At 45.6% G+C, this 24,928-nt stretch overlaps 1 protein-coding gene across 2 annotated transcripts; it reads right to left on the bottom strand.

Annotated features, from left to right (window-relative positions):
- Window positions 1-442: 442 nt before the first annotated feature.
- Window positions 443-24,892, bottom strand: tefa (TEF transcription factor, PAR bZIP family member a). 2 transcript variants are annotated; one of them, XM_069908119.1, is made up of 4 exons: window positions 24,659-24,892; window positions 11,165-11,476; window positions 7,016-7,083; window positions 443-4,720 (listed from the first exon to the last, which is right to left on the bottom strand). In XM_069908119.1, exons 1-4 carry the CDS (start codon window positions 24,777-24,779, stop codon window positions 4,505-4,507), a joined length of 717 nt encoding a protein of 238 aa, XP_069764220.1. In that variant the 5' UTR covers window positions 24,780-24,892; the 3' UTR covers window positions 443-4,504. The 2 variants fall into 2 exon arrangements, with proteins under 2 accessions (XP_069764220.1, XP_069764219.1); XM_069908118.1 differs by having other exon boundaries at window positions 6,860-7,083; window positions 24,659-24,891.
- Between the last annotated feature and the right edge of the window lie 36 nt (window positions 24,893-24,928).

Genomic DNA, 24,928 nt, shown 5'->3' with positions numbered 1-24,928 from the left:
GACTGTTTAAAGTTGCAAGTGAGTGCAATACCAAACCCAACTTTGTTAACGTGACTCTCAACAGCCAGGGTGCCTGAGGTGGAGGGACCTGCTCCCATAAGGCACTGAGACAGACGTGAGAGAAGGTGAAATAGAAACCTGCAGCTGCTGCAAATCTGAAACCAAAACAGAAGATGCTGGAAACACTCAGCAGATCAGGGAGCATCTGTGGGAACGGAATGGGCCCAGAGATCAGGTCCATGACCCCGCCAACCGTGTCTCCCTCCGCGGACGCTTCCTGATGTGTTGAGCATTTCCACCGTGTCTGGTTATTAAATGAGGACCAATGAGTTTGAATTATTTATGCTTTTATTTCAATCAGTGTCTGCAGACTTTTGTGTGTTACTCTTGACGAGTTTGAGTCATTTCCCACCTCTGCATAAAAAAGGGACAGTAACACAGATTGAGGTTTTAAACCATTTATTGTTCTCCAAGGAACAATCAAAAATAGACTTTTAAAAACCTTTGCACATTAGCCACAGCTAGAATGTATATTGTATACAGATACTGTATTAGAAATGGCAGGATTTAAAATATGCACATTGTACAGCCGGGAACCGTGTGAAACTCCCACTCACAGCCGAAGGGCCAATTTAACATGAGCAAAGCAGCTCATATCTGATGTCCAGAAGGGGAGCATAGTTGCTGAACAATTACTGCGATCTCTCTTTTAATCTGGACTTTCACGCTCTGTGGAGTGTATGAAGACTGCCGGGAACTTTGGACAAACCCCTCACTGGCCGCTCCTTGCTTCTTGCTCAACTGTTGGCTGGTTTTGTACCTCATAACAAACTTTAAAGGCAGAACAACTGGTGTCTCAGTGAGTACTCTTTGACCCAGTGCGGGGTGGGGAGAAGGGGAAAGGGATTTGTGCTCAGGACCAGTGATGGTGCAAGGCCTGTCCTTGAGAACTGACTACACCCCATTCCCATTGCCAGATTCCCAAATAGCATGGATTAAACCAGCCACGACGAAGTTCACGTGGGGTTATTTTGGTGAGATGGTCATCTGCAACCTGCTCTCCCACCCTCCCCCCCCCCCCCCCCCCACCACCACATCCTTGGAAAGCCATCGCTTACTGGGAGAGCCTAGGCTGTCTTTGGTTGCCTCTGTATCGGACCTGGTTGGATTGGGAACTACCGTGCTCTTCCTTGAGGTCACTTGTCTAAATGAATGGCTCCAAAACTGCAAGACCATCAAAGCTCCCATTGGACCCTGTCTCACCTCTCATCAGACCCTCCTCAGCAAGGTTGACTGGACAGATAATGAGCGGATAAGGCATTCTACTTCCAGGAGATGATATTAAAGCTGATTAGGGAAAGGGTTCTACCCTTGGTCAAGAGGTCCAAGGTCAGGATTTAGGATTAAAGGAGACTTCAAAAAGATACATTTTTCACCCCTGATGATTGAAGCAGAACTCGAGACAGCTGCAAAGAAAGCAAGAAGCTGCTTGCCTGGGTCTTAAACGCTGGAATTCTCTCCCTGAACTCCACCTCCCTCTCTCTCTCTCTCTCTCCTCTTTTAAGAAGCACTTTGTTAACCAAGCCTTTGGTCTGGCTGCAACCTACAAGAACTTCAGATTTGGAGTCACAGATGTTGAAGGAACTGTACATTTTTTTTCTTCTACGTTTAACCCTGGGGTTATTTATAGTTCCAGGACTTGGGGAGGGGGGCAGGTGGATCAGCAAGGTCTGTGAATCTCATTTGGGCATCCTGTCTCAATGGTGAAAACCACCAATAACCCACTTGGCAGGTTCTCCTGCGATTCACACCAACAGGACTGGGGGGGGGGGGGGGTGGGTCCTGCAAAATGTGGATATTTTAAACCTGTTCCACTGCTTATTGCTGATCTTGGAAGGTTAAAAATCAACTTTCCTCAATCAAAGAACAAACAACAAATAACCGATTAAAGGCAGGAACCATCAGCGACTCTATACCACACCATCCCTGGTTTAAAATAAAAAGCTCTCTGTTTATATAACTGATAATTGCACAGCAGGGACACAGAGGCTTCATTTACAGGATACATTTTAGTGAATGCATATTGTTTTATACAAGCAAGCTGTTAAAAGTTACTGCGGGTAAACAAGACCCTGCTGCAGGGAAAGGTATGGGCCAGCCACCAATTTTAACATGTTAAACACGACCATTTGGATTTTTAAACCCACCTTGCTTCCAGCTGCCAGTGGATGTGACAGCCAGTTGCAGGTCCAGAATGACTTCCCCTCCCCATCACCAATGGCACTTAAAGACACCATCACAGTCTCAACACCACAAATATAGCAGCAGCAACAGAAAGTTTCAACTCAGAAGGGTCTCACACTCAATTTAACTTCACCTTGTTCACCCATCCCATGTCCATGGAGTGGTTCTCCTGGCCCCTCGTCCACAGTGGTGCCCACCTGCCGATGGGGCAAGAGGAATTGATTGGGGTTCAGTCAATGGGTCAAAAGGCAGTGCCCTCTAAAGGGTGGGGAAGAATTTTCCACGTCCAATTACATTTTCCTTATTAGAAGGTTGGAAGGTTAAACCAGAAGTCTGAGTACAGGGTTAATGGTCAGGTACTTAACAGTGTGGAAGTCCAAATCCATCCATCTCTCAAGGCTGCTGTCCAGGTTAATAGGATAGTTAAGAAGGCCTATGCAATGCTGGGCTTCACAATAGGGGGATTGGGTTCACAAGTCAAGAGGTTATTTTGTAACGCTACAGATCTCTGGTATTGTGTTCAGTTCTGGTCACCTCATTATAGGAAGGATGTAGAAGCCATGGAGAGGGTGCAGAGGAGATTTACCAGGATATTGCAGGGTTTGGAGAGTAAGTCTTATGAGGCAAGGTTAGCAGAGCTGGGATTTTTCTCTTTGGAGCGAAGAAGGATGAGAGGAGACTTAATAGAGGCCTACAGATTCTGAGAGGCAGAGATAAAGTGGACAGCCAGAGCCTTTTTCCCAGAGCGGGAATAGGAAACATCAGAGGGCATCTGAACAAAGAGAAGGGAGGGAAGTTTAGGGGTGTTTAAAAACACCCTGAGTTGTAGGTGCCTGGAATGCCTTGCCTGGGGTGATGATGGCGGTTCGAACATTAGAAGCATTTAAGATTCTCAGACAGGAACATGGATGAAAGAAGAATAGAGGGTCATGAGGTGGGGAGGGTTTTGATTTTTTTGGGTAGGAATATATAGGCTGGCATAAGATCGAGGTACTGAGCTGTGATGTTCTAGAACTATTTTAAATACAAAATTTGGTAATTTAAATCAAAGTTGTCCATGCCAGAGCATACACCCCCCCCCCGCTTACCATCCTTCCTTACTCCCCCCCCATCCCACCATGTGCAGACCTAACTACATGTGCGGCAAGGTTAGCACCAGCTATTGCAATGCCAGTAACCTAGATTGAATCCGACGCTGCCTGTAAGGCATTTGCACAATATTCCTGTGACCTGGAGGAAACCAGTTACATGCTGAAATTATCGACACATTTCAAAGTCAGATTATATTTTACTCTTCAATAATTCTCTCTATTCAAACCAGATGTAGTTTGAAAAAATGCTTGCATTCCTCTAAGACCCACAGAATATTTAAAGAAAAGAAGATAGGGGTGTTGTTAATGCTTTGAAGAAGGGCTCAGTCCCGAAACATCAGTAAAATATATTTACCTCCTATCGATGCTGCGAGACCAGCTGAGTTCCTCCAACATGTGTTTTTACTACAATCACAGTGTCTGCAGACTTTCTTGTTTCACTCTAAATGTTAATGCCACAACACATCGATAAAATAATGCTCAGTTCAGACCCCTCCACCAATCCTTTAAAACTCCACATTAAGCTATGAAGAGCTACACGCTCAGGGGAGATCTCAATCTGTCGGTGGTGAGACTGGAGCAATCAATCTGTGCAAGCTTTCCAGTGGTCGGTGTGAACTCAATGACCATTCATCCCGCAGAGTGACTGTACTGGGTTGAGGAGAGATTGGGTCCATCGACATGCAACATACCAATGGGGATTGGTCAGCTGTATCTAGTGTCTGCAGCCTGGGTGAAAATACAGGCTTTGAGAGAAAAGACTGACAACTGGGAAGATGTTGAGCTTTGTCAACAGGAACAAATGGAACATTTTAAGCAGCCCAGGACAACAAAGAATGGCCTGGGACAACAGAAAGGCCAATGTCAAAAATTAAATCACACCCCATGATCTTCTCATTAAAAGTTTAACAGCCATTCTAAAGAGCAGTCAGGCCTCTCGTTTGTAGCCAACACGTAAAGGGATGGGAAGAGTCACTGTACTTTATTTGACGTAATATGTGTGGAACTTCACGAATATATTTAAAAACCATTCGGCTTGTTTTTGGAGGGTTTTGCAAAGGGAAAATCTGAGAAGAGGACGTTGTGTTCTTTTGTAAAAAGCTGCTCCTTTGGGTGGGGACCATCCGACCATTCTCCTCCCACCCCTGACCCAGACGGCTGAAGGTCCCTTACAAGGTTCTGTACTTGGCTCTGTACTTGGAGATGATGTTCTTGTAGTGTCCCACTTCCTTGCGCAGCTCAGCCACTTCCTGCCTCAGGGCCAGGTTCTCCCTCTCCAGGAAGGCTGCCCGCACTGTGATCTGATTCTCCTTCAGCCTGCGGGCGTCCCGAGAGCGCTTCGCTGCAAGGTTGTTCTTCTTCCGCCTCGTCCAGTAGCGATCATCCTTGGGTGGGAAAGATGGACACTGGTACAATTAGAAGGGTTATTTTGGGGAGTTTGTTTTTAATTTTAATAGTGTAGAAACACAATGCAGACCAAGACCACAGGAGCAGGGCAGCACATTTAGCGGAGTGGTGTGCGCAACGCCTTTACAGCGCCAGCAATTGTGACTTTGGTTCGAATCCCGCGCTGTCTGTAAGGAGTTTGCACGTTCTCCCTGTGTCTGCATGGGTTTTCCCCAGGAACCGCTTTGCTCCCACCATTCAAAATGTACAAGGGTGTAAGTCAATTGGGTATAATTGGGTGGCAATTAAAATTTAAACATGTCCACAAGTGGGAGGGTCAAGGTGTATTGGGGGAGGGGGAGGAGGGGAAAGGGTGATTTTTTTTTAAATTTAAAGATATCGCACAGTGAAAGCCCTTCTGCCCCATGAAACCCGTTCCCCCAAATACACCCCATTTATCTACCAACCCCGAACATTTTTTTGCATTTTTTGAAGGGTGGGAGAAAACCGGAGCCGCTGGGGAAAACCCACAAAGGTCACAGGGAGGACGTGCACACTCCTTATAGACAGCGTGGGATTCGAACCCAGGTCGCATGCTCTGCAGGGCAGGAGTGGAACCGGAGCATCTCCTTAACTCGCTGCCGCTGGAGGCAGTTGGAGGGTTTTTGGCCAAACGCAGGCAGGTGGGACGAGGTGGGTGGGACATTTTGGTCGGAGTGGGCAAGTTTGGCTGAAGGGCCTGTCCCCAGGTTGTGTGACCTCGACCCTCTGGCACCTTCCCTACAATGCTATCCTTCCAACTCCAGGTCAGTTTCCCCCCCCCACCCCTTAACCCAGAGGCTTGGCCCATTTACCAGCCCCTACACCAACGTGCTGGAGAAGCTCAGCAGATTACGCAGCATCTTTAGGAAGTAAAGGGTAACCAATATTTCAGGCCTGGGCCCTTTGCCAAGCTGGGAGCAAAAACAGGCAGGTGCCTGAATAAAAATGTTTGGGGGGTGGGAGATTAGGGAGGAAGGGGCAGGGGGAGGAGCACAGGGCAACAGGGAAGTGGATACAGATGGAACCTCCCCTCTCTTCCTCCCCCACCTTCATATTCAGACGCCTGCCTACTTTTGCTTGTAGCAGTGCTATGTGGATTGCAGAGAATCACGTGAGCTCCCTGCCTGAAACCTCGTCGGAAGTCGCATCACCTGCTGGTCAAGGTTGGACTCCGGCCACCCATTATTGTACAGTGGACTCATTTAAATGATTCAGTATCATCAATGGTCAGAACAATATAAAGTCCAACAGGTGTGACAGTTCTCTCTCTCTGTTCCTTGGTCCTGATTACAAACACTGCTCTACACCAGGTCGTGAACTGTGGACATTGCTGGAGGAGTCGTTGGCAAGGTGTGCACTACACTTCGAGGGGAACCATACTATTGTGTGGGAATACTTGGCATTGAGCCACGGCCCACTTCCTGTTGGTACAGGGAATGTGGAGTGCGTTTAGAAGTCCCTGTCTGTGAGGGTGTACACGTGCAGGGGAGTGTGGTAGGGTGAGCACCCACTGCTATTGAGGACCCTTGTGCCTGATGTGCCCTGCTTACACTGAAATAGTTTTTTGTTTCGTACCGTGTAGAGGAGAGGTGGTTATTGGAAATGGAGTCCGACATGAGTGTCTACATAGTTGTTTAGTATTGGAGTAATTCTATATCGTTTGACGTTTTCTCCTGTTTGTTTCCCGTGTGTACAATAAATGATTGTGACACTTGTGTCCAGACTTGTCTCTCTATGAACCCACGGAACTTGATACATTCTCAACACAACAACGTGATAAAGGGCCCAGGCCTGAAACATTGGTTACCTTTTGCTCCCTTTGCTGTGTGACCTGCTGAGTTCCTCCAGTACATTTGCGTATTGCACTACAATCCCAGCATTTGCACACTTCTTTGTTTAACTCCATTTACCAGCCAAGATTACTCCCAGCATTCAAAGTCATCTGAGCTACTCCTGCAACCAACCAGTTTCACCACAGCATGCTCTGTGGGACTGAAACCACTTAACTGCTTGTGTTCCAGGACTCCGCAGGGCAGCTGTGGAACTGAGCATCTCCTGAACTTGCAAGACTGAAGCACAGATTACTGAACCGGTACCTTTTGCTCAGGTGGAACATAGATCTTCTTGGCCTTTTTAATCATGGGTTGTGGTTTGAGTTCTTCGTCAGAAAACTTGTGCTTGCGGGGGTCGAACAATTCTCCGCCGGGAACGCTAGACAGGGCAAGGTCGGTAGGGTCTGGTTCAAAGCTCACCAACACATCAATCGCCTCTGGGTCTACTGGGCTTGGAGAATTACATTCAGTCTGGCTTCCATCAGAATCTAGAACATAGTGAACACATGGATAGATTATTTAAAATGCCCCTTTCAAACTTTTACAAGGTTAGTGCAAAAGGAAGTACTTGTAAGTGGACTTCTCTTGATTCTATTTTGCAATGGATTGGTCTTGTTAATCACAGCACTTGTATGGAGAATATTTCTAAAACAACTAATTACTGCGTCATAAACTTCACAAAATCCATCTGTTATTCCTGTCGTGGTAAACCTGGATTTAAAATGCTTTTGTTGCTTAACTGCCTTCTCCAGTAATGTTTGCCCTCATTCCAGGAAGGAAGGGCATGAAACAAAGCTAAATCTCTCTGGTGGGGTGTGTTCTCAAGGACCCAAGAGGAAGGGGAAACTGTGGTGCATCTATAAGAGCTAGTGCCTCACATGGCAGAGAATCAGCTTCACTCCTGACCTCGATGGCAGAGACAGCAGGTTCCCCCAATTGCTCTGGTTTCCTCCCATGTTCCAAAGGCAGGTAGGTTATTGGCCACAGTAAACTGGCCCAGTGCATGGGGAAGGGGTGATGGAACTGGGCAGGAGGTGACAAGAAACCGGGGAGAATGAATCCGGGGTTTAATGTCGGATTAGTGTCGAGGAGGGGTTTGATGGCTTTGTGCTATACATCCCTGCGGGATTTGACCATGGATGCAACTTGGTGGGTTAAAACTGTGACCATGGATGCAACTTGGTGAGTTAAAACTGTTACCGTGAGGTATTCCTGGTGCAGATGGGTAGCAAGAAAAAGCTGATGGATATGAGAGAGGGAATAGTTTATAGAGAAATTAGTGGAGGATTGGGGTTGATTGCTCTGAGAGCCAGCACAGACTTGATGGATTGAGTGGCCTCCAAAACTTGCTAATGTACAATCCGTCAGCAGCTGGTTGGGAAAAGAGTGGGACATCAAAATATGTGGCTGAGCGGTTCCTTTGGTACTGACAAGGTAATCAGAGAAGCAGAATCCACAGAATGGATCGTATCTCGTGTTATCCAAATTCTGCAATCTGCAGGAAAGATAGCAATTGGATTGAAAGAGTGCAGAGAAGATTTACTAGGGACTTCAGGGAAACGTCAAACAGTTTAGGACTTCATTAGAGGGGAGATTTGAAGAGGTATTTTAAATTATGAGGGGGATAGAGTAAACCCCTCATCAATTTGTATACCTCTATCGATTGGTTTCACGGCATCCATCCCATTAGGGAGATGATGGTTCCTTTCAGTCAGTTTGTGGGGTTTGAGATGAGGATGCCCCACTCCTCAGAAAGGAACAATGTGTGCGTGAATGGATTTAGGTGAGTGGGGGGGGGGGGGCTGCACAGGATCTCTCCTGAATCCAGCAGCACGGTGAAGTCCAAGACGGCTGGGGTGGGAGGGGGAGTTCTGTTGCAGTGAATGACCAGACCAAGCTTCAATGCAAGGGGTGCCCCTTCTGTGGTGCATGGCATGCGTTTGCTAGATGGACGATGATCCTACAAGAGGGTTCATAGGTCTTGTTTTTCATCCTGCAGGGTTTCTAGCCCACTCTAGCACCAGGCAAGCCTGGTGGGGGAGCTGGTTTAGTTGCCGACCACCCAACCTTATAACGGGTTACATGATACCAGTAGCACTCAGTTGAGTGACCTGAACAGTAAATAAAGACAGAGTAAATGCAAGGAAGCTTTTTCCACTGAGGTTAGGTGAGACAAGAACTGGAGGATACGAGTTAAGGGTAGAATGTTTAAAAGGAACGTTGAGGCAGAGGGTGGTGGGAGTGTGCCAGTTGAAGTGGTGAATGTATGCTATATTTTGACATTTAAGGAAAATTTGGACAGGTACATGGATGGGAAGGGTATGGAGGGATATGGTCCAGATGCAGGTCAGTAGGACTTGGCAGAACAGTTCAGGACAGTCTAGATGGCCAAAGGACCCAGTTCTGTGTTGTTCTATGATTCTACAGTTAATGCGAGGTGAACATTTCCATGCTCCCTTCTCCGGTTAGAGATGCCGTTCTCTTGGACCTCATAGAATAAGGTCAACAGTCAGTGTCCACTCAGACCTCAAACATCGTAACATAAGTTGGACCTCCTTCTAATCTCTGAGCACTGCCGAGCACCAGCACCAAGATACTCCACTTATGTACATCGTGTCTCTGTCTAGACCAGGGGCAAAACCGAGACCAGGGGTGGGGGGAGCAGTTGAGGGAATATGCATGAAAACGCCAATAATCTGGCATACAATGGTTTGAAAATCGTGATGATCTGGCGTCTGACCCCAGAGTTCGTGGAGTACCCAGCCGGGATCGGAGTTCTGGAATGAGGCTGGATCTGAGGGTTCTGAATTGGGGCTGTATTGGAGCTCAGCAAACTCTGAAAGGGGTGGGGGAGGGGGAAGGTCACGTTTACATCTGAAATCAGGGTCCATACACATACATGGCTTGGATGCATCTCCTTTTCTGCTCATTGGATATATTTTACTACTGTGTAACGTGTGTTAAAAAAAGTGAAGCACAATAGAAGTCCAAAAATCCGGATGCCACAAATGCGGCCGCCATTTTGAAAGGAGCAATCAAACTGTGACTACATTATAATTTAGTGTCCTGCTCTTTCCATTTCCCACAACGTTTGGGTAAAGACACTTTTCCCTTTATGCTCCATAGTTTTAAATTTGTAATCAAACAATTCACATGTAATTAAAGTGCACAGTCTAGATTTTATTCAAGGTTACTTGTGAACATTTTGGTTTGACCGTGTAGAAATTACAGCACTTTTTATACATTGTGGCTCCCTGAAATGAGGGAACTATGTGTAAAAAAAAAAGTTGTAATTTCTACACGAACAAACTAAAATGTACACAAATAACCTTGAATAAGGTCTGGAATGTGCACTTTAATTACAGATGAATTGTTTGATTACAAATTTAAAATTATGGAGCACAGGGTTAAATAAAGGGAAAAGTATCTTTGTCCCAACCTTATGGATGGCAGTGTAGCGTACGTATTTACAAACCCATAATAATGGATCCTAAAGTAGATAAACTTCGTGGTGTGAAGAGAAAGAAGTCACGTTGAAACTGAGTGAGAACCAAGAAAAAATAATAAGAAACTAGAACATAGTGTGAACAACAGTGTTCTAATAATTTCAAGCATTATACACTCTTTTGTAGTTAAATAAATGTTTACATTTTGACAAGAGTTGACTTTAATTTTTCTTTAAAACTGCTCGTTTTGATAAATGAAGAATGCTGTATTTACTAATGAATAAACCATCAACATTTACCAGTTTCTCTCTTCTTCATTCTTCCTTAAATTTAAATTTTAAACATCCTGCCCAAGAATTGGGTCCTGCCCTCTCCCCAAGCAGTCTGGATTTTCAGAATTCTACTGTATGAGAATGAATTGCGGGCTCAGGCAGCATACGTGGAAAGAGATGGTCTGTCTCTCCCCCCACCCCGCCAAATGATGTGATCTACCAGGATCATTGTCTGAAGAGGGTGCACAAAATCATCAAGGACCCCTTCCACCCTACACACAGCATCTTTTTTCAGCTGCTCTCGTCGGGGAAGAGATCCAGGAGGATCAGAGCCAGCACCACCAGGCTGAGGAACAGGTTCTTCCCTTGGGAAGTGAGAATGTTGAATGACCAAAGGAACTGCTACACTCACCATTAAGGACTCTCATCTGGACAAAGCAATATTTATTTATTTATTTGTATAGATGAAATACTTGACCTGCATATGCATTGTTTGTCTGGTTGTATATCTGCGTATTATGCAATGAGGACCAGACAATGCTATTTCGTCAGGTGGTACATGTACAATCATATGACAATAAACTTGACTTGACAGTCAACTTTTCGCATCCAAACCCTTTGTTGAGACATAAAAGTGCGTTTGGGTTTTAAAGGTTATAATCCAATCATTTGGAGAATCTTTGGAGGTTGGGGACTCCCAGACGTCAGTCTATAGATTATCACGGCACTACTGCATTTTACTTTGGACCATTACAATAACCCAGGGGAAGGCTGCTTTGCTCCAGGTTTACGTTGAATCCCAATCTTGGCAGGCATGACAATAAATATGATATAAGATGAGAACCACTCACCGTCAGAGTTCACTGAGGAGTACATGAGGCTTCGGCAACCGGGTGAAGGCAGTGCAGGTGCCAGCTCCTTGTCTTCCAACTCCTCCACTGACAAGAGGCTACTTCCTAGGGCATCCTGCAGGTTGAGGTGGCTTGGGCTGCCTGCAATACCGTTCTCTAACAGGAAGTCGTCCACATCCATCAGCTCAAGGTGGAAGGTTTCCCCATCGTAGGGAATAGTCTTGTCCCAGATGGTGGGCATGAGAGAAGCAGATGCCACTATGGTGCTGCCAGTTGCCACGTCTACATCCTTGTCTTTGTCCTCATCTTTCCCTGCAGAATTTAATGAGGTTTTTATTTTTCCTTCCCTTTGAAAAGAGACAAGTATGTTTCTGTTCTTGGGCAATTAAAATAAAGAAAGTTTAATTTTACATTGTCACTTTTGCTCCTTCTCTCATGAAGAATCCAAAACACTGATCACCCCACCATCTTGCCCAGTAAACATTCTTCACACATAGGTCACATTAAGACAATAAAATGTGGGAGCAGAATGAGGCCATTCAGCCCATCGAGTCTCTTCACCATGGCTGACATATTTTTCCTCTTGACCCCATTCTCCCCATAACTTGACTTCTTGACTACTCCCCGTAACCTTTGACACATTTACTGATCAAGAATGGTACGGTTAGCGTAAAGGATGGCACGATTAGCATAGAGATTAGCTATCACAGTGCCAGTAACCCGGGTTTGAATCCCGCGCTGTCTGTAAGGAGTTTGTACGTTAGCTCCATGCTCTGAGTGGGTTTTGTCCGGGGGTCCGGTTTCTTCCCACCCTTCAAAATGTACACAGGGGTTGTAGGCTAATTGGGTGTAACTGGGCAGCAAGGGCTCATGGGCTGAAAGTGCCTGTTACCGTGCTGTGTTTCTACATTTAATTTTTTAAATCCTAAATTTAAATTTAAGAACCTGTTGACCTCCACATTGAATCTTCCCAGTGACCTGGCCTCTGCAGCTGTCTGTGACAACGAATTTCACACATTCACCTCCCCTTGGCCGAAAGACAAGAGACACCACAGCCAAGAGCATCCTCGACTCTCCCACTACTGGAAACATCTTTAGCCACGTGAAGCAGCGAAGGGAATCATTGCCTTAACACAGCACCTGAGCATGCAGCACACTCATGCCAAAAAATCTGGAGCAATGCAGATCTACGCATCAACCAAAGCTAACTCCACAGCAGCAGATGGTCTTTACCTATGTAAGGTAAAACATCATGAGATGGGAATGTGTAGAGAGTTACCCTGTACAGGGCAGTAACAAGAAGGGGAGGTGTCCTTGTACTCCTGTTAGGTAAAACATCATGAGATGGGAATGTACAGGGCTGTAACAAGATGTGAATGCATCCTTGTACTTACAAGATAAGAGAGACATTGATGGATTGAGAGGCAGGAAGCTAGCAGGGAAAGGATAGCAACAGTTTTAGTCATTGGACAAGTAATGATATGATGATGTTCTAAGCACATATCCAAGGGTATAAAAAATCACCATTTTGCTGATAACGGCAGAATGCATTCTCCGACTAACTTTGTTAGTCGCAAGTGTTACAATCCGGTAATAAAGAACAAAGAACCCTGATTTCGACTCAGTCTGGTGTTTGTCTCACTCATTCATGAACAAAGCAGACCTAACACCTATTAGTACAATATTGACCAGAAATTAGCAGTGATATAAAGTAGGACACAACATTCTACTTCTTTTTCTAAAGAGAGTGGAGACACCAAGTTCCTCAGGGTCCACTTAACTAGTGACCTATCATGGACACTCAACATCTCCTCACTTGTCAGGAAGGTGCAACACCAACTGCACTTCCTGAGAAGACTGAAGTCGGCAAGGCTTCTGGCCACCATCATCTCAACTTTCTACAGGAGCTCCATCGAGAGCGTCCTGGCCGGCTGCATCACAGTGTGGTACAGTTGCTGCAGAGAAATGGATCAGAGGTTAATCCACAGTGGCAGAGAGGATCACTGGGGTCTCCACCCTCCACCCCATCAACATGATCCAGTGGGATCAGTGAGGACCCTTTCCACCCCGCACACAGCATCTTTCAACTGTTCCCGTCAGTGAAGAGATACAGGAGGATCAGAGCCAGCACCACCAGGCTGAGGAACAGCTTCTTCCCATGGCAGTGAGAATGCTGAACATCTGAATGAACTCCTCACTCTAATCCTCCGAGACTCTACTACTATTTAAAAAAAATTATTTTTATGTATGTACATACATATGTACAGTCTGTATGTGTGTTATGTCTAGTTGTGTGTCCGCGTGTTTTGCACCAAGGACCAGAGAATGCTGTTTCGAGAGGATGTACTTGTACAATCAGATGGCAATAAACTTGAACAAACTTAAATCTGGTTCCTCCTAGTGGTTTCAGTGGCATTATCTAAGATGAAAATCAAGGCCTTTCAATTAGGTGACCTTGGAACCAAGTTTATTCTTCCAAAAAACCTTTTCATTATTTATTTTAAGGCAGAGTGAATATTTGTAAAGTTAAAGGTTCCATTATTGTCATGTATTATTACATTTAGAATGTAACATACATGAAATTCTTCAAATTTGTCCACCGTAAGGAAGACAGAGTCACCACTTTGTCTAGCGCCCCTCACAGAAATAAGGCCTCAGCGAGGAATGAACTCACGACCCCTGGTTTACAGGACCGGTTCTCTAACCACTGGCAATGGGTTCAGAGGCTTTCATCTTGATTACTGCAAGGTTCATTATTAGAAATTATTTTATTAGTTGTTAGTGTATGAAATTAGAAATATATTTCCAACTGTCATACTCCTGACCTTTACATTTTCTTTTATACTTTCATTTCATAAAAAATTATCAGGTTAGAATTTTATTCCCTGGAGTGTAGAAGAATGAAGGGAGATTTGATGGGAGATATTTAAAATTATGAGGGGGTCAGACAGAGTAAATGTTGGTCAGCATTTCCCACTGAGGGTAGGCGAGATACAAACCAGAGGACATGTTAAGGGTGAAAATTTTGGGGGAACACGAGGGCTCAATTTTAACATTTAAGAAGAATTTGGACAGGTATATGGATGGGAGAGGTATGGAGGGCTATGGACTGGGTGCAGGTCAGTAGGACTAGGGAGAAGAATATTTTGGTACAGACTAGAAGGGCCAAAGGGCCTGTTTCTGTGTTGTAATGTTCAATGATCCAAATTCTGTTGTGAACTTGAAACAATGATTTTGATTCTTTCACAGACACTACTTAACCTGCAAACACTTTGCAGATTTTATTTCATATTACCAGCATCTGATTTTCATAAAAAGTCATATCAATTTATACTCCCCTGGCCATCAATATTCTCCCTTCTACTCCCAAAATCACCAGCTCTCTTTGTAAAGGAAACTATTGCTGGAGAACTGTTTCCCCCAGTACACTGTCCAAGGGCTTGGACTGTCAAGGTTTCCAGTTTGACCATAAGACATAGGAGCAGAAATAGGCCATTCAGCCCATCGAGTCTTCCCTGCCATTTAATCACGAGTTGATCCATTTTCCCACTCAGCCCCACTGCCTGGCCTTCTCCCCTTAATCTTTGGTGCCCTGGCTAATCAAGAACCTGTCAATCTCTGCCTTAAATACACCCAATGATCTGACCTCCACAACCGCCTGTGGCAACAAATTCCAAAGATCTCCCACCCTCTGGCTGAAGCAATTCCTCCGTATCTCAATTCCAAGTGATCCCCTTCAATCCTGAAGTTGTGCCCTCTTGACCTAGGCTCTCCCACCGTGGGAAACAATCTTTCTACATCTACTCTGTTCACATCTTTCAACATTCAAAATGTTTCAATGAGATCCCCCCTCATTCTCCTAAATTCCAGAGTACTGGCCAAGAGCCATCAAACGCTCCTCATACAATAACCCTTTCGTTCCTTGATTCATCCTGATGAACCTCCTCTGAACCCTTTCCATCAACACCACACTCTTTCTTAAACAAAGAGCCAAAACTGCTCACAATACTCAGTGAGGTCTCACCAGGGCCTTCTAAAGCCTCAACATTACATCCCTGCTCTTCGATTCCATTCCTCCTGCAATAAATGCTAGCTTTGCTTTCATCTTCTTCACAACCAATTCAACCTGCACGTTTATCTTCAGGCCACCCTGCTCGAGGACTCCAGGTTCCTTGGCATCTAGGTGTTTTCAATTTTCACCCCATTTAAAACATAGTCTGCTCATAGTAACCGACATAGTAAAAAAACAAAGAAATGCTGGAGGACCTCAGCCGGTCACACAGTGACCATAGGAGGGAAAGATATATATAACCCATTGGACTCAGCCCTTCTTCAAGGTGTGAGCAAAAAGCAGGCAGGCATCTGAAGGCTGGGAGGGTGAGGGAAGAAAGGGCAGGGGGTGGAGCACAGGCCCACAGGTAAAATGTGATCATTGGACATGGATGGGAGGGCAGGAGGAGAAAGGTGAGAATTGGTTGGGAGAGGGAGGTGGCTCTGTGAATGCAGAGAGGAGACAGAGGGAAAGGGAAAGAGAGAGAGAGAGCTGGAGGAGAAAATAATAGGGATGGGGGAAGGGTAGAGACAAGGGAGGGGTGGGTAATGGAAACCAGAGAAGTCGACGTTAATGCCATCTGGTTGGAGGGCGCCCAGACAGAATATGAGGTGTTGTTCCCGAGTTTAGGACAGAAACAGGTTATTTATCTAAACCAGCCCCCACATGGCTGCAATCAGCCCATATCCCTCGAATCCCTCTTTTGAAGATTGTAATTATCCCTGGCTTAATCACTTCCTCTGGCAGCTCATCTCACCATGCTCTGGGTGAAAAAGATGCCTCTGAAGTCCTTTTTAAATCTATGCCCTCTGGTTTTACTCTGGAAAAAGGACCATTTACCTGATCAATGTTCCTCATGATCTTATACTCCACGATAAATCCAGCCTTCAAGGAGTAACGTCCCAGTCTCTCCTCAAGGCCCAGAAATGTGAACCATTTCTCTCCCCTTTCCAGCATAATGACCTCCTTCCTATAACTACACCACTTGGTGCCGCACAAAATATTCCTTTTAGGAAGTCAGTGATCTCCCTCTAAAGTAAAGAGAGTTCACAAAGAACACTGCACAACCTGGTCTTGTCTCCTGACTTGGCCATTTCAATGTGGAGGAACATCTCTCAAGGTCACCGCGCAGGTTGATAGGATGGTTAAGAAGGCCTGTGGGATGCTGGGCTTCATTAGTCGAGGGATTGAGTCAAGAGGATTGCATCCTTCAGCACCTCAGCTATCTGCCGAATAGCGTGGATCTCCTGGACACCCAGGAAGCAGATGACATTAACACTGATTTCTATTAGCCCACCGCCACCCCCCCCCAACTTTCCGCATGTCTCCTTTCCTCCAGCTCTGTGTCTCTCTTCCCTTTTCCCTCTGTCTCTTTCACCCCAGCTCTGCTTTCAGAGCCAACTCTCGCACCTCCCTCCCCCATCAGTTCTCACCTTTCCTCTCTCCCTTAATATCCAATTAACACCTTTTGACTGTCCTCCCCCTGTCCTTTCTTTTATTTGGCTGGTCTTAAAGAAGGTTTCGGGCCTGAAACCTTTCCCTCCTGAGGAGGCTGTGAGACCAGCCGAGTTCCTCCAGGATTTGTGTCTGTTTTTATTACAATCAGAACATTTGCAGACTTTCATGTTCACAATAAAAGCGTTGCGTTTTCCGACAATCTGTCAGAACCCCTTTCCAATGACAGCCCCTGAGCAAGAATACGATTGATGTCAAGGACATTTTTTTCCCCTCAGACCAGTTATCTTTTTATCTCCCCTGGAGCTCAGAGAATACATCACAAGATGGTGGTGTGAGTGGTGACTAACAATAGACCAATACTTGGCAGAGGGAGACAGATCCTGCCCAGCCATTCAACGTGATCAACACTGACAGAATTGCTCTTCTTTGCTGGTTTCACATGGCAGTCAACGCTCTTGTTTAAATGTTTTCCATATTCTAATGCTGAATCCTTCCAGTCTGAAAAAGATCACATTATTTTGATTCTCTTCTGCGATAACCAATGCATTAAAACACAGTATTGGTGCTTGATCAGTGTAAAATGGTGGTTGATTCTGTGCCTCAAGAATCTGGATCCTTTGTCATTTCTTGGCAAGGGGTAAGCATTCAGTTCCATGTTTTGATTGATTGTCCGTGAATAATCCACACATATTCACTTCTTGTGTTGGGTAGGATCCTTCCCCACGACCACTTGGTCTAGCCATGTTGATGTGCACATCTCAATTATGCCTTCTGAAAGTAATTGGCAAATTTCTCCTGCAATGAAAGCCTGATCATCGTTGCTAAAGCATCTTGATTTGGAAGCAGTTGGGTTTACAGCTTGGTGATAAGTTTGGGAAAAGGGATGGCTCTTTTATTTTGCTGCTGTCGGTGAACGGTTAATGATCGGCTTCAATGTATCCTCATGTAATAAAAAGTGCCATATCACAGGAAATTGCTTTTGTCTGCTGTAAGGCAGACAGATTCGCCATCGGCAGAAATTGTCTAAAGAGCCTCTTTCAGTCAGAGAAAGAGAACCAAAAGATAACCCCCCCCCCCACCCCACCCCGAGTTACCAAGTGGCCGTGGATTTGCCTCCTGTGCTCTCGCAGCCCCCGCAACCACACAGAGCCCAGTATAAACCATCAGCAACCTGAGCACAGATGCACACCTCTGTTGCGATCAGGAAGCCCTTGACACACTTTCGCATCCCAGCTCCAATACCTGGCACCCCTTCAGCCCGTCTCGAGCCAGTCTCCAGCAGCCCGCAGCCTGGAGTGAGTTCCTCGACCGCAGTCTCCACCAGCCCGCAGCCTACGTGGGCCCTTCAGCCACAGAACCCCCTCACTGGTCCACTGCTGAGGTCACTGTCCTTGTGGGTCATCTCTGCTTCTCCTTCTCACACAGGGGATGGTTTCTACATTTTCTGGTGCCCTGCGCCAGGGCCTCCACTTCCCCAGATGATGTTGCTGCTGGTCACGGGCGACGCCATCTTTGGCCCAGACCCCCACGGTCGCAGGATTTTAAAATAAACCACTTTTGGCTCCTTTAACAGGCTGTTTTCAGCCTGTATGGATCTGATAGCAGTCGGACTGGGTGGTTGGACCCCACGGGAGTGCAGTTTATTGATCTTTATGTGCTAGATTTTATAGCACTTTTAATAAACTCTATGTTGTTGTTCAAGAGGCTGAAGATGCTAGAATCTTGAGCAAACAATAAGTTGTTGGAGAACTCAGCACGTCACGCAGCATCCGCGGATAGAATCGGATTCAGAATTTATTGTCATGAACGTCAAGCAATTCGTTGTTTTGTGTCAGCATTACAGTTGCAATATTTCTATAAATTATATTTTTTTAAAAATAAAAAAAGAAGAGAAAGTGAGGCAGTGTCTGTGGTTCATTGTCCGATCAGAAATCTGATGGTGGAGGGGAAGAAGCTGTTTGTGTACTGTTGGGTATTCGTCTTCAGGCTCCTGAACCTCCTTCCTGATGGTACCAGAGTGAAGAAGGCATAGTCTGGGTGGTGGGGGGTTATTGAGGATAGAGGCTGCTTTCTTAAGACACAGCCTCTTGTAGATGTCCTCGATGGAGTCGAGACTGATGCCCCCGTGATGTCGCTGGCCTTTTCCTGTCCTGTGCATTGGCACCTCCGTACCAACAGTGATGCAACCAGTCAGAATGCTCTCCAGGAAAACACCTGTAGAAATTTGCAAAAGAATTTAGTACATCGACATGATGTCCACAGGACAGAACTTCAGAGATGTTGACACCCAGGAATTTGACGTTCTTAGCCTTCTCCATTGCAGACCCCTCGATGAGGACTGGTTTGTATTCTCCGGATTTCCATGGCTGTCAACATTTCTGAAGATCTATCCTGTGGCCTCCACGTTGATGCAATCACGAAGAAGGCTATACTGTGTGAGGTGTTTGAGGAGATTTGGCATGTCCCTCGGCCAGCGCCATCACAAGCATCAGTCTTCACTCCATCAAGGACATCTAAGAGTTGGTGTCTCAATCCTCAAGGACCCCCACCACCCAGGTCATGCCCTCTTCACTCTTGTACCATCAGGCAAAAAGGTACAGGAGCCTGAAGATGAGGACCCAGTGGTACACAAACTTCTTCTCCTCCACCATCAGATTTCTGAACGGGCAATAAACCACAGACACTCCCTGACTTTTTTCTTTTCTTCTGCACTAATTTTTTTAAATAGTATTTTCATGGAAATGTAATTTATAGCAACTTTTACACAATGCTACTGCAAAACAACACATCATTTGATACATGTTCATGACAATAACCTGATTCTGAAGAGCTACTGCAATATTAGAGCTCTTTGACAATCAAAACCACTCTGCTCCTTGTAATTCATGGAGACAGCAGGCGATGAAGTAGTGCAGCTGGTAGAGCTGTGAACCCAAGGCTCCAGCGACACAGGTTCAATCCCCAGCTTGAGCACTATCTGTGCTCTTGACCACCTGTGACCCTGTGGCTGTTTCCCTTGACTACTCCAGTTCCATTCCCCATCCAAAGAACTGCAGGTTACCTGCCCTCTATAAAATTGCCCCGGTGTGTGAGTGAGTGTGCTGAAGGGGGTTCCTAATTGTATCAAGGGTTCAGATCTGGAGCTCGGATGGCTTGAACTGAACTCTGGGTGATTGTGAAGGCTGCAGGAGCTCTGGAGGGGAAATCCACAGATACTCGGGGACTCGGAGGGGGGACTCTCTTTTGCTTCTCATTCTCTGATTGTAAGAGGCGCTTCGGGCAATTTCTGCTGATAACGAATCGATCTACCTTACAGTAGACAAAAGCAATTTTTTGTAATATGGCACTTTTTATTATGTGACAATACATTGAATCTTAAATGTTAGAATCCGGGGGTGGGGGGTAAATTGATGGAAATGGGAGAATAAAAATGTCCAGGCTAAGAAACAGCTTCTTCCCATGGGCAGTGAGAATGCTGAACAACTGATGAACTGCTCATACAACCCCTCAAAGACTCTACAATTTATTTGACAACATTTATTTATTTTATATAGGTACATACGTACTGCATAAGTATAGTTTGTCTGTATGTGTTATGTCTGGTTGAGTGTCTGGGTGTTTTTGCATCGAGGATCAGAGAACTCTGATTCGACAGGTTGTACTTGTACAATTGGATAATAAACTTGAACTTTATGGGCTGACACAAGTTCAATGGGCCAAAGGGAACATCTACCAGTTTCTATGCTGTAAAACTTCACAACAGAATGGAAAGAGAAACTGAGCAGAAGCTCCATGCGATTAAATAAGTAATCTTAAAAGGAACAGCACAAATAGAGCTGCAATTCCAAACAGTTCTCCTGTTACCATCATCCTCCAATTCTGCAATTTTAGTTTTCAACAAACATTTATGAAGGAAACCATAAGATATAGGAGCAGAAGTAGGCCATTCGGCCCAATTCTCCCACTTAGCCCCCAACTTCCTGGCCTTCTCACCATAACCTGAGGTTAATTGTGGTGGGAGGCAGGCATAAGGGAAACAGTGTTTATTTTTGAATTTTACACTTTCAAAATAACAGTGTGGGTCCTGCAGAGATCACAAGACAAGTAATCACGGCCAATGCCATGTTATAATTTCCTCTGGTTATTTCTGTGCTGGAGTTTGTTTTCCTATTTGAAGTCATATCTTCTGTCTTACTCATCACTGAAAACCACTGGTCCTTCTGTGACGAAGGGGAAAGTAGCAACTAGACGTTTGAGTATTTATCTTTGCACAGATGCTGCTACAATCTAAACTTTCCAGCCCTTGCGCTTTTACTTCTTAAAAAAAATCAAAGCTGTGAGACTTCACAAACGCAGAAATAAATGTTTGTGTTACCTTTCACAGTATCTTTTAATTATCATGTTTGCTCTCAGCCCAGACAATTTCTTAACAAAACCTACTCTTCCTAAGGAGGTTGGAGGGCAAGGCTACCGGCCCCCATCTTGACAACATTTGTCTGGAGCACAATTGTCCAGTCTGGCTGCATCATTGTGTGGGACAGTAGCTGCAAAGCATCAGACTGGAGGTCGATACAGAGGATCATCAAAATGGCCAAGAAGATCACGGGGGTCTCCCTTTCATCTATTGACAATATTTACCGAACTCAAAAGAATTATTTAGGACCCTTTCCATCCAGCACACAGTATCTTTGACCCACTACCATCAGGAAGGAGGTACAGGAGCGTTATAACCAAGAGTGTGAGACGCGGGAAATAGCTTCTTCTCACAGGTTGTTAGATTGATGAACAGTATCCTATAACCTAGTATTTCATCTGAAAATATTTATATCTCTTTATTTTAAATTATATTCATATGCACAGAGGTGATTACTATGTGGTGTGCTATATGTGTATGTGTGTGCACTGCGGTCTGGAGAAATACTGTCTTGACTAGTTGTACAAGTAGCATAGCGGTTATTGCAATGCTGTAACAGTGCCAACTACCCCGGTTTGATTCTGGTGCTGTCTGTAAGGAGTTTATACTTTCTCCCCATGTCTGCATGGGTTTTCCCCATGGGCTCGTGGGCCAGAAGGGCCTGTTACTGTGCTGCATGTCCAAAATTAATTTTTAAAATTTAAATTTAATATATACAGTCGGATGATAATAAACTTGAACTTGATATTCCATTGCTGGTCCATAGGAGGTCCTGAACCAGCAAAGACCACAATTATATCAAGGGGAAGAGCAAAGGCTCCACACAAAAAACAAAATATCTTTGTGTTTTGCTTACAAAGTGACCCTTTGAACAAAACACTAACTCGCTGGAATTCAGTGCAAACTTCTGAAGACACACAAGATGCAAAGTGCAAACACCAGTCCATTACTGTCAGCTCTTGGTGCATACCAGTGGTTCTCAACCTTTTTCTTTCCACTCACATCCCACTTTAAGTATTCCCTATAATCATCGGTGCTCTGTGATTAGTAAGGGATTGCTTAAGGTGGGATGTGGGTGGGAAGGGAAGGTTGAGAATTACTGCTCTAGACCCAACTGTTACTGAAATATTTGGCTTGAGAAAAATTGCCATTGGCCCATTTTCTTTGGGAGTTCTGAAACCATGCACATAACGAGTCAATTTCCAACCTTTTTCTTCCCACTCACATCCCACCTTACTAATCACAGAGCACTTATGGCATAGGGATTACTTAAAGTGGGGTGTGAGTGGAAAGAAAAAGGTTGAGAACCACTGGCATAGACGGTAGTGAGTGATAGGAGTGGATGAAAAAGGGAGGGAAAAGATTGCGAGCAGAGCGAATTTTGGTCTGGATTAGAAGAGGGCTTTGATGAATCAGAATTTATTTTCATGAACATGTCATGAAATTTGCTGTTTTGCAGCATCATTGGGCAAACATTCATATAAACCACCTCATAAAATAAATTTAAATAGTGCTAAAAAAAGTCAAGGTGAGGCAGTATCTGGGGTTCACTGATCATTCAGAAATCTGATGGCGAGGGGAGTGCTTGCCTTCAGGCTCCTGTACCTCCTGCCCGGTGGTAGCAGAGTGAAGAGGATGGTGGGGGTCCTTGAGGATAGAGGCTGCTTTCTTAAGACACCACCTCATGTCAATGTCCTCGATGGAGTGAAGACTGATGCCGTGATAGTGCTGGCTGAGTTCACAACCCTCTGTAGCTTTTTCCTGTCTTGTGCATTGGCACCTCTGCACCAGACAGTGATGCAACCAGTTAGAATACGCTACACGGTCCACCTGTAGAAATTTGCGAGAGTCTTTGGTGATGCACTGTCTGTTTCCGTCTATCCCCCCATCTCCTTTGGGGGAGGGGGGGGGAATCCATCCATCCATCTTAATTAGGTTGAGTCACAAAATTTTAAAGACCTAGGGGCCGATGCCAACTAATCCGATGATTTCTGTCTTTTCATTGAGTTTATTCTTACTTATTTGCAAGAATTTTAAAATTTAATTGTTTTGTTTTAGATTTTGGTCCTTAGATCCGTAATATGTCTGGAAGGGACACTATAAAATGCTGCAGGAATAGGGGATGAGGACTAATTGTTGCTGTCTCTCTTTTAAGGGTAATTGTCTAGTTAATTTGGTCTCTGGTTATATTAATGGGGATAAGGGAGGGGGGAAATTGATGGTGAAGTTTGTATATAATTGGAAAAAGTAGTTTTTATTATTATGTTTTTTTACAGATGGCTGACACTGCTTGAGTTTGAAAAATTCTAAATGAAATATTCAAAAAAAATCTTTGGCAACATCCCAAATTTCCTCAAACTCCTCAGAAATATAGCCACTGACAAGCTCCTCCACATGGAGGCCCCACATATCTTTCCAGCCTTTACTAGTCTGGCAAAAATACTTCACCTCACATTGTTCAGGGTTCATTTGCGACTGTTATACTCTGTCCAATATTGTTTTGAAGCCACAGGCGAGGCTCCTCATTGTTAGAGCTGCCATCAATGTTCATGTTCAGCTGAGCTTCTCCAGCCTTGAGTTTTCTTGAAAACATATTGACCTCTGTCCCCTAAACAAACATTGATTCTCAGGTAGTTCGCATTTATATCTTCTTCTTGAATTCATTTTGCACTCAGTGGATATTTTACACTCAGCGTTGGAGATAGCGTAAGGGAGAGACCCTCCTTGGATTTAAAACGCCGCTACCTACAAGATTGAGGAGCTGAGATTGGAAGAGGAGCCGAGAATCCGAATCTGGGTCACAGATTTCAATGGTTCTTTTAATCTGTTTAAACCCCACACATCTGCAGGGTCCCCGGCGCCTTGTCCCCACCACCCCCCCTTGTAATCCCCACAACCCCCGCTCCTTCCCACCCCAATGGCTTCATCACAAGCGTTTCAAATGACCCGAGAACAGGAGACGGATGCATCGTGTTTGAAGTCGGAACGGCCCGAGTATTGAATGGGAGACGGCGGCGCTAGGACCCGGCGGGCGTTGCAGATGCTCCGGGTGGCGCTGGGTGCCGGCGGGGAGCAGATGATTGGCGCTGGGGCGTAAAAGGTAGGAGCAGAAATAGGCCGTTCAGCCCATCGAGTCTGTCCCGTCATTTAAATATTTTTGGACCCGACGGCGCTAGGACCGAGCCGGGGGGGGGGAAATGGCGTGCGCCGGGAAAGGAAGAACTGCGCTGGGACTGAGGGAGGGGTAGAGACGGAGGCGAGGGGGGACGCGCAGACCCTGGGGAGCCGGATGATCCCGAGGTGTCGGGGGGTGGATACACGGACCCTGCGGAGGGATGATCCGGAGGTGTGAGGGAGGGGGGTGCTCGGACCCTGCGGAGCCGGATGATCCGGTGAGGGAGGGGGGGTGCGCGGATCCTGGGGAGCCGGATGATCCGGAGGTGAGAACGGGGGGGGGGGGGGGCGCGGACCCTGCGGAGAGGGATGATCCGGAGGTGTCAACATGGGGGGGGGGGGGGCGCGCGGACCCTGCGGAGCCGGCTCCCAGGCCCGGTTTGAAGCCGTTCCTCACCCTCATGATCCAGCAGCTGCTGCGGCGGGTTCTCGATCAGAGACTTCAACACCACCGGCCACGAGGATAACATCGTCGCATCACATCGGTCCTCCGGCGCTTGGGGACTCTTACGGTGCATTTTCTGTGAAGATTTTAATAAAAATGTAACCTCCTCCGCGAGCTTCCCTAAACTGTCCCTGCAAATCTCCTAGATTTCGGATTAGTGGCAAGCATTTCCATATTCATGAGCTCTCGGCAAAACACTGAATATCATTGGTCCTTTGCGAG

The sequence above is a fragment of the Narcine bancroftii genome, chromosome 13, assembly GCF_036971445.1.
Source record: "Narcine bancroftii isolate sNarBan1 chromosome 13, sNarBan1.hap1, whole genome shotgun sequence".
Classification (NCBI taxonomy): domain Eukaryota; kingdom Metazoa; phylum Chordata; class Chondrichthyes; order Torpediniformes; family Narcinidae; genus Narcine; species Narcine bancroftii.
The sequence above is the reverse complement of the archived record's forward strand: the minus strand, read 5'-3'. Positions and strand labels throughout refer to the sequence as shown.

Excerpts from the sequence above, each read along its gene's own strand:
- tefa (XM_069908118.1), bottom strand. The coding sequence starts at position 24,779 with ATGCACCGTAAGAGTCCCCAAGCGCCGGAGGACCGATGTGATGCGACG. Across the intron at positions 11,477-24,658 it reads GCAGCTGCTGGATCATGAGG|GGAAAGATGAGGACAAAGAC; the intron begins GTGAGGAACGGC and ends TAAATTCTGCAG. Across the intron at positions 7,084-11,164 it reads CTCCTCAGTGAACTCTGACG|ATTCTGATGGAAGCCAGACT; the intron begins GTGAGTGGTTCT and ends ACTATGTTCTAG.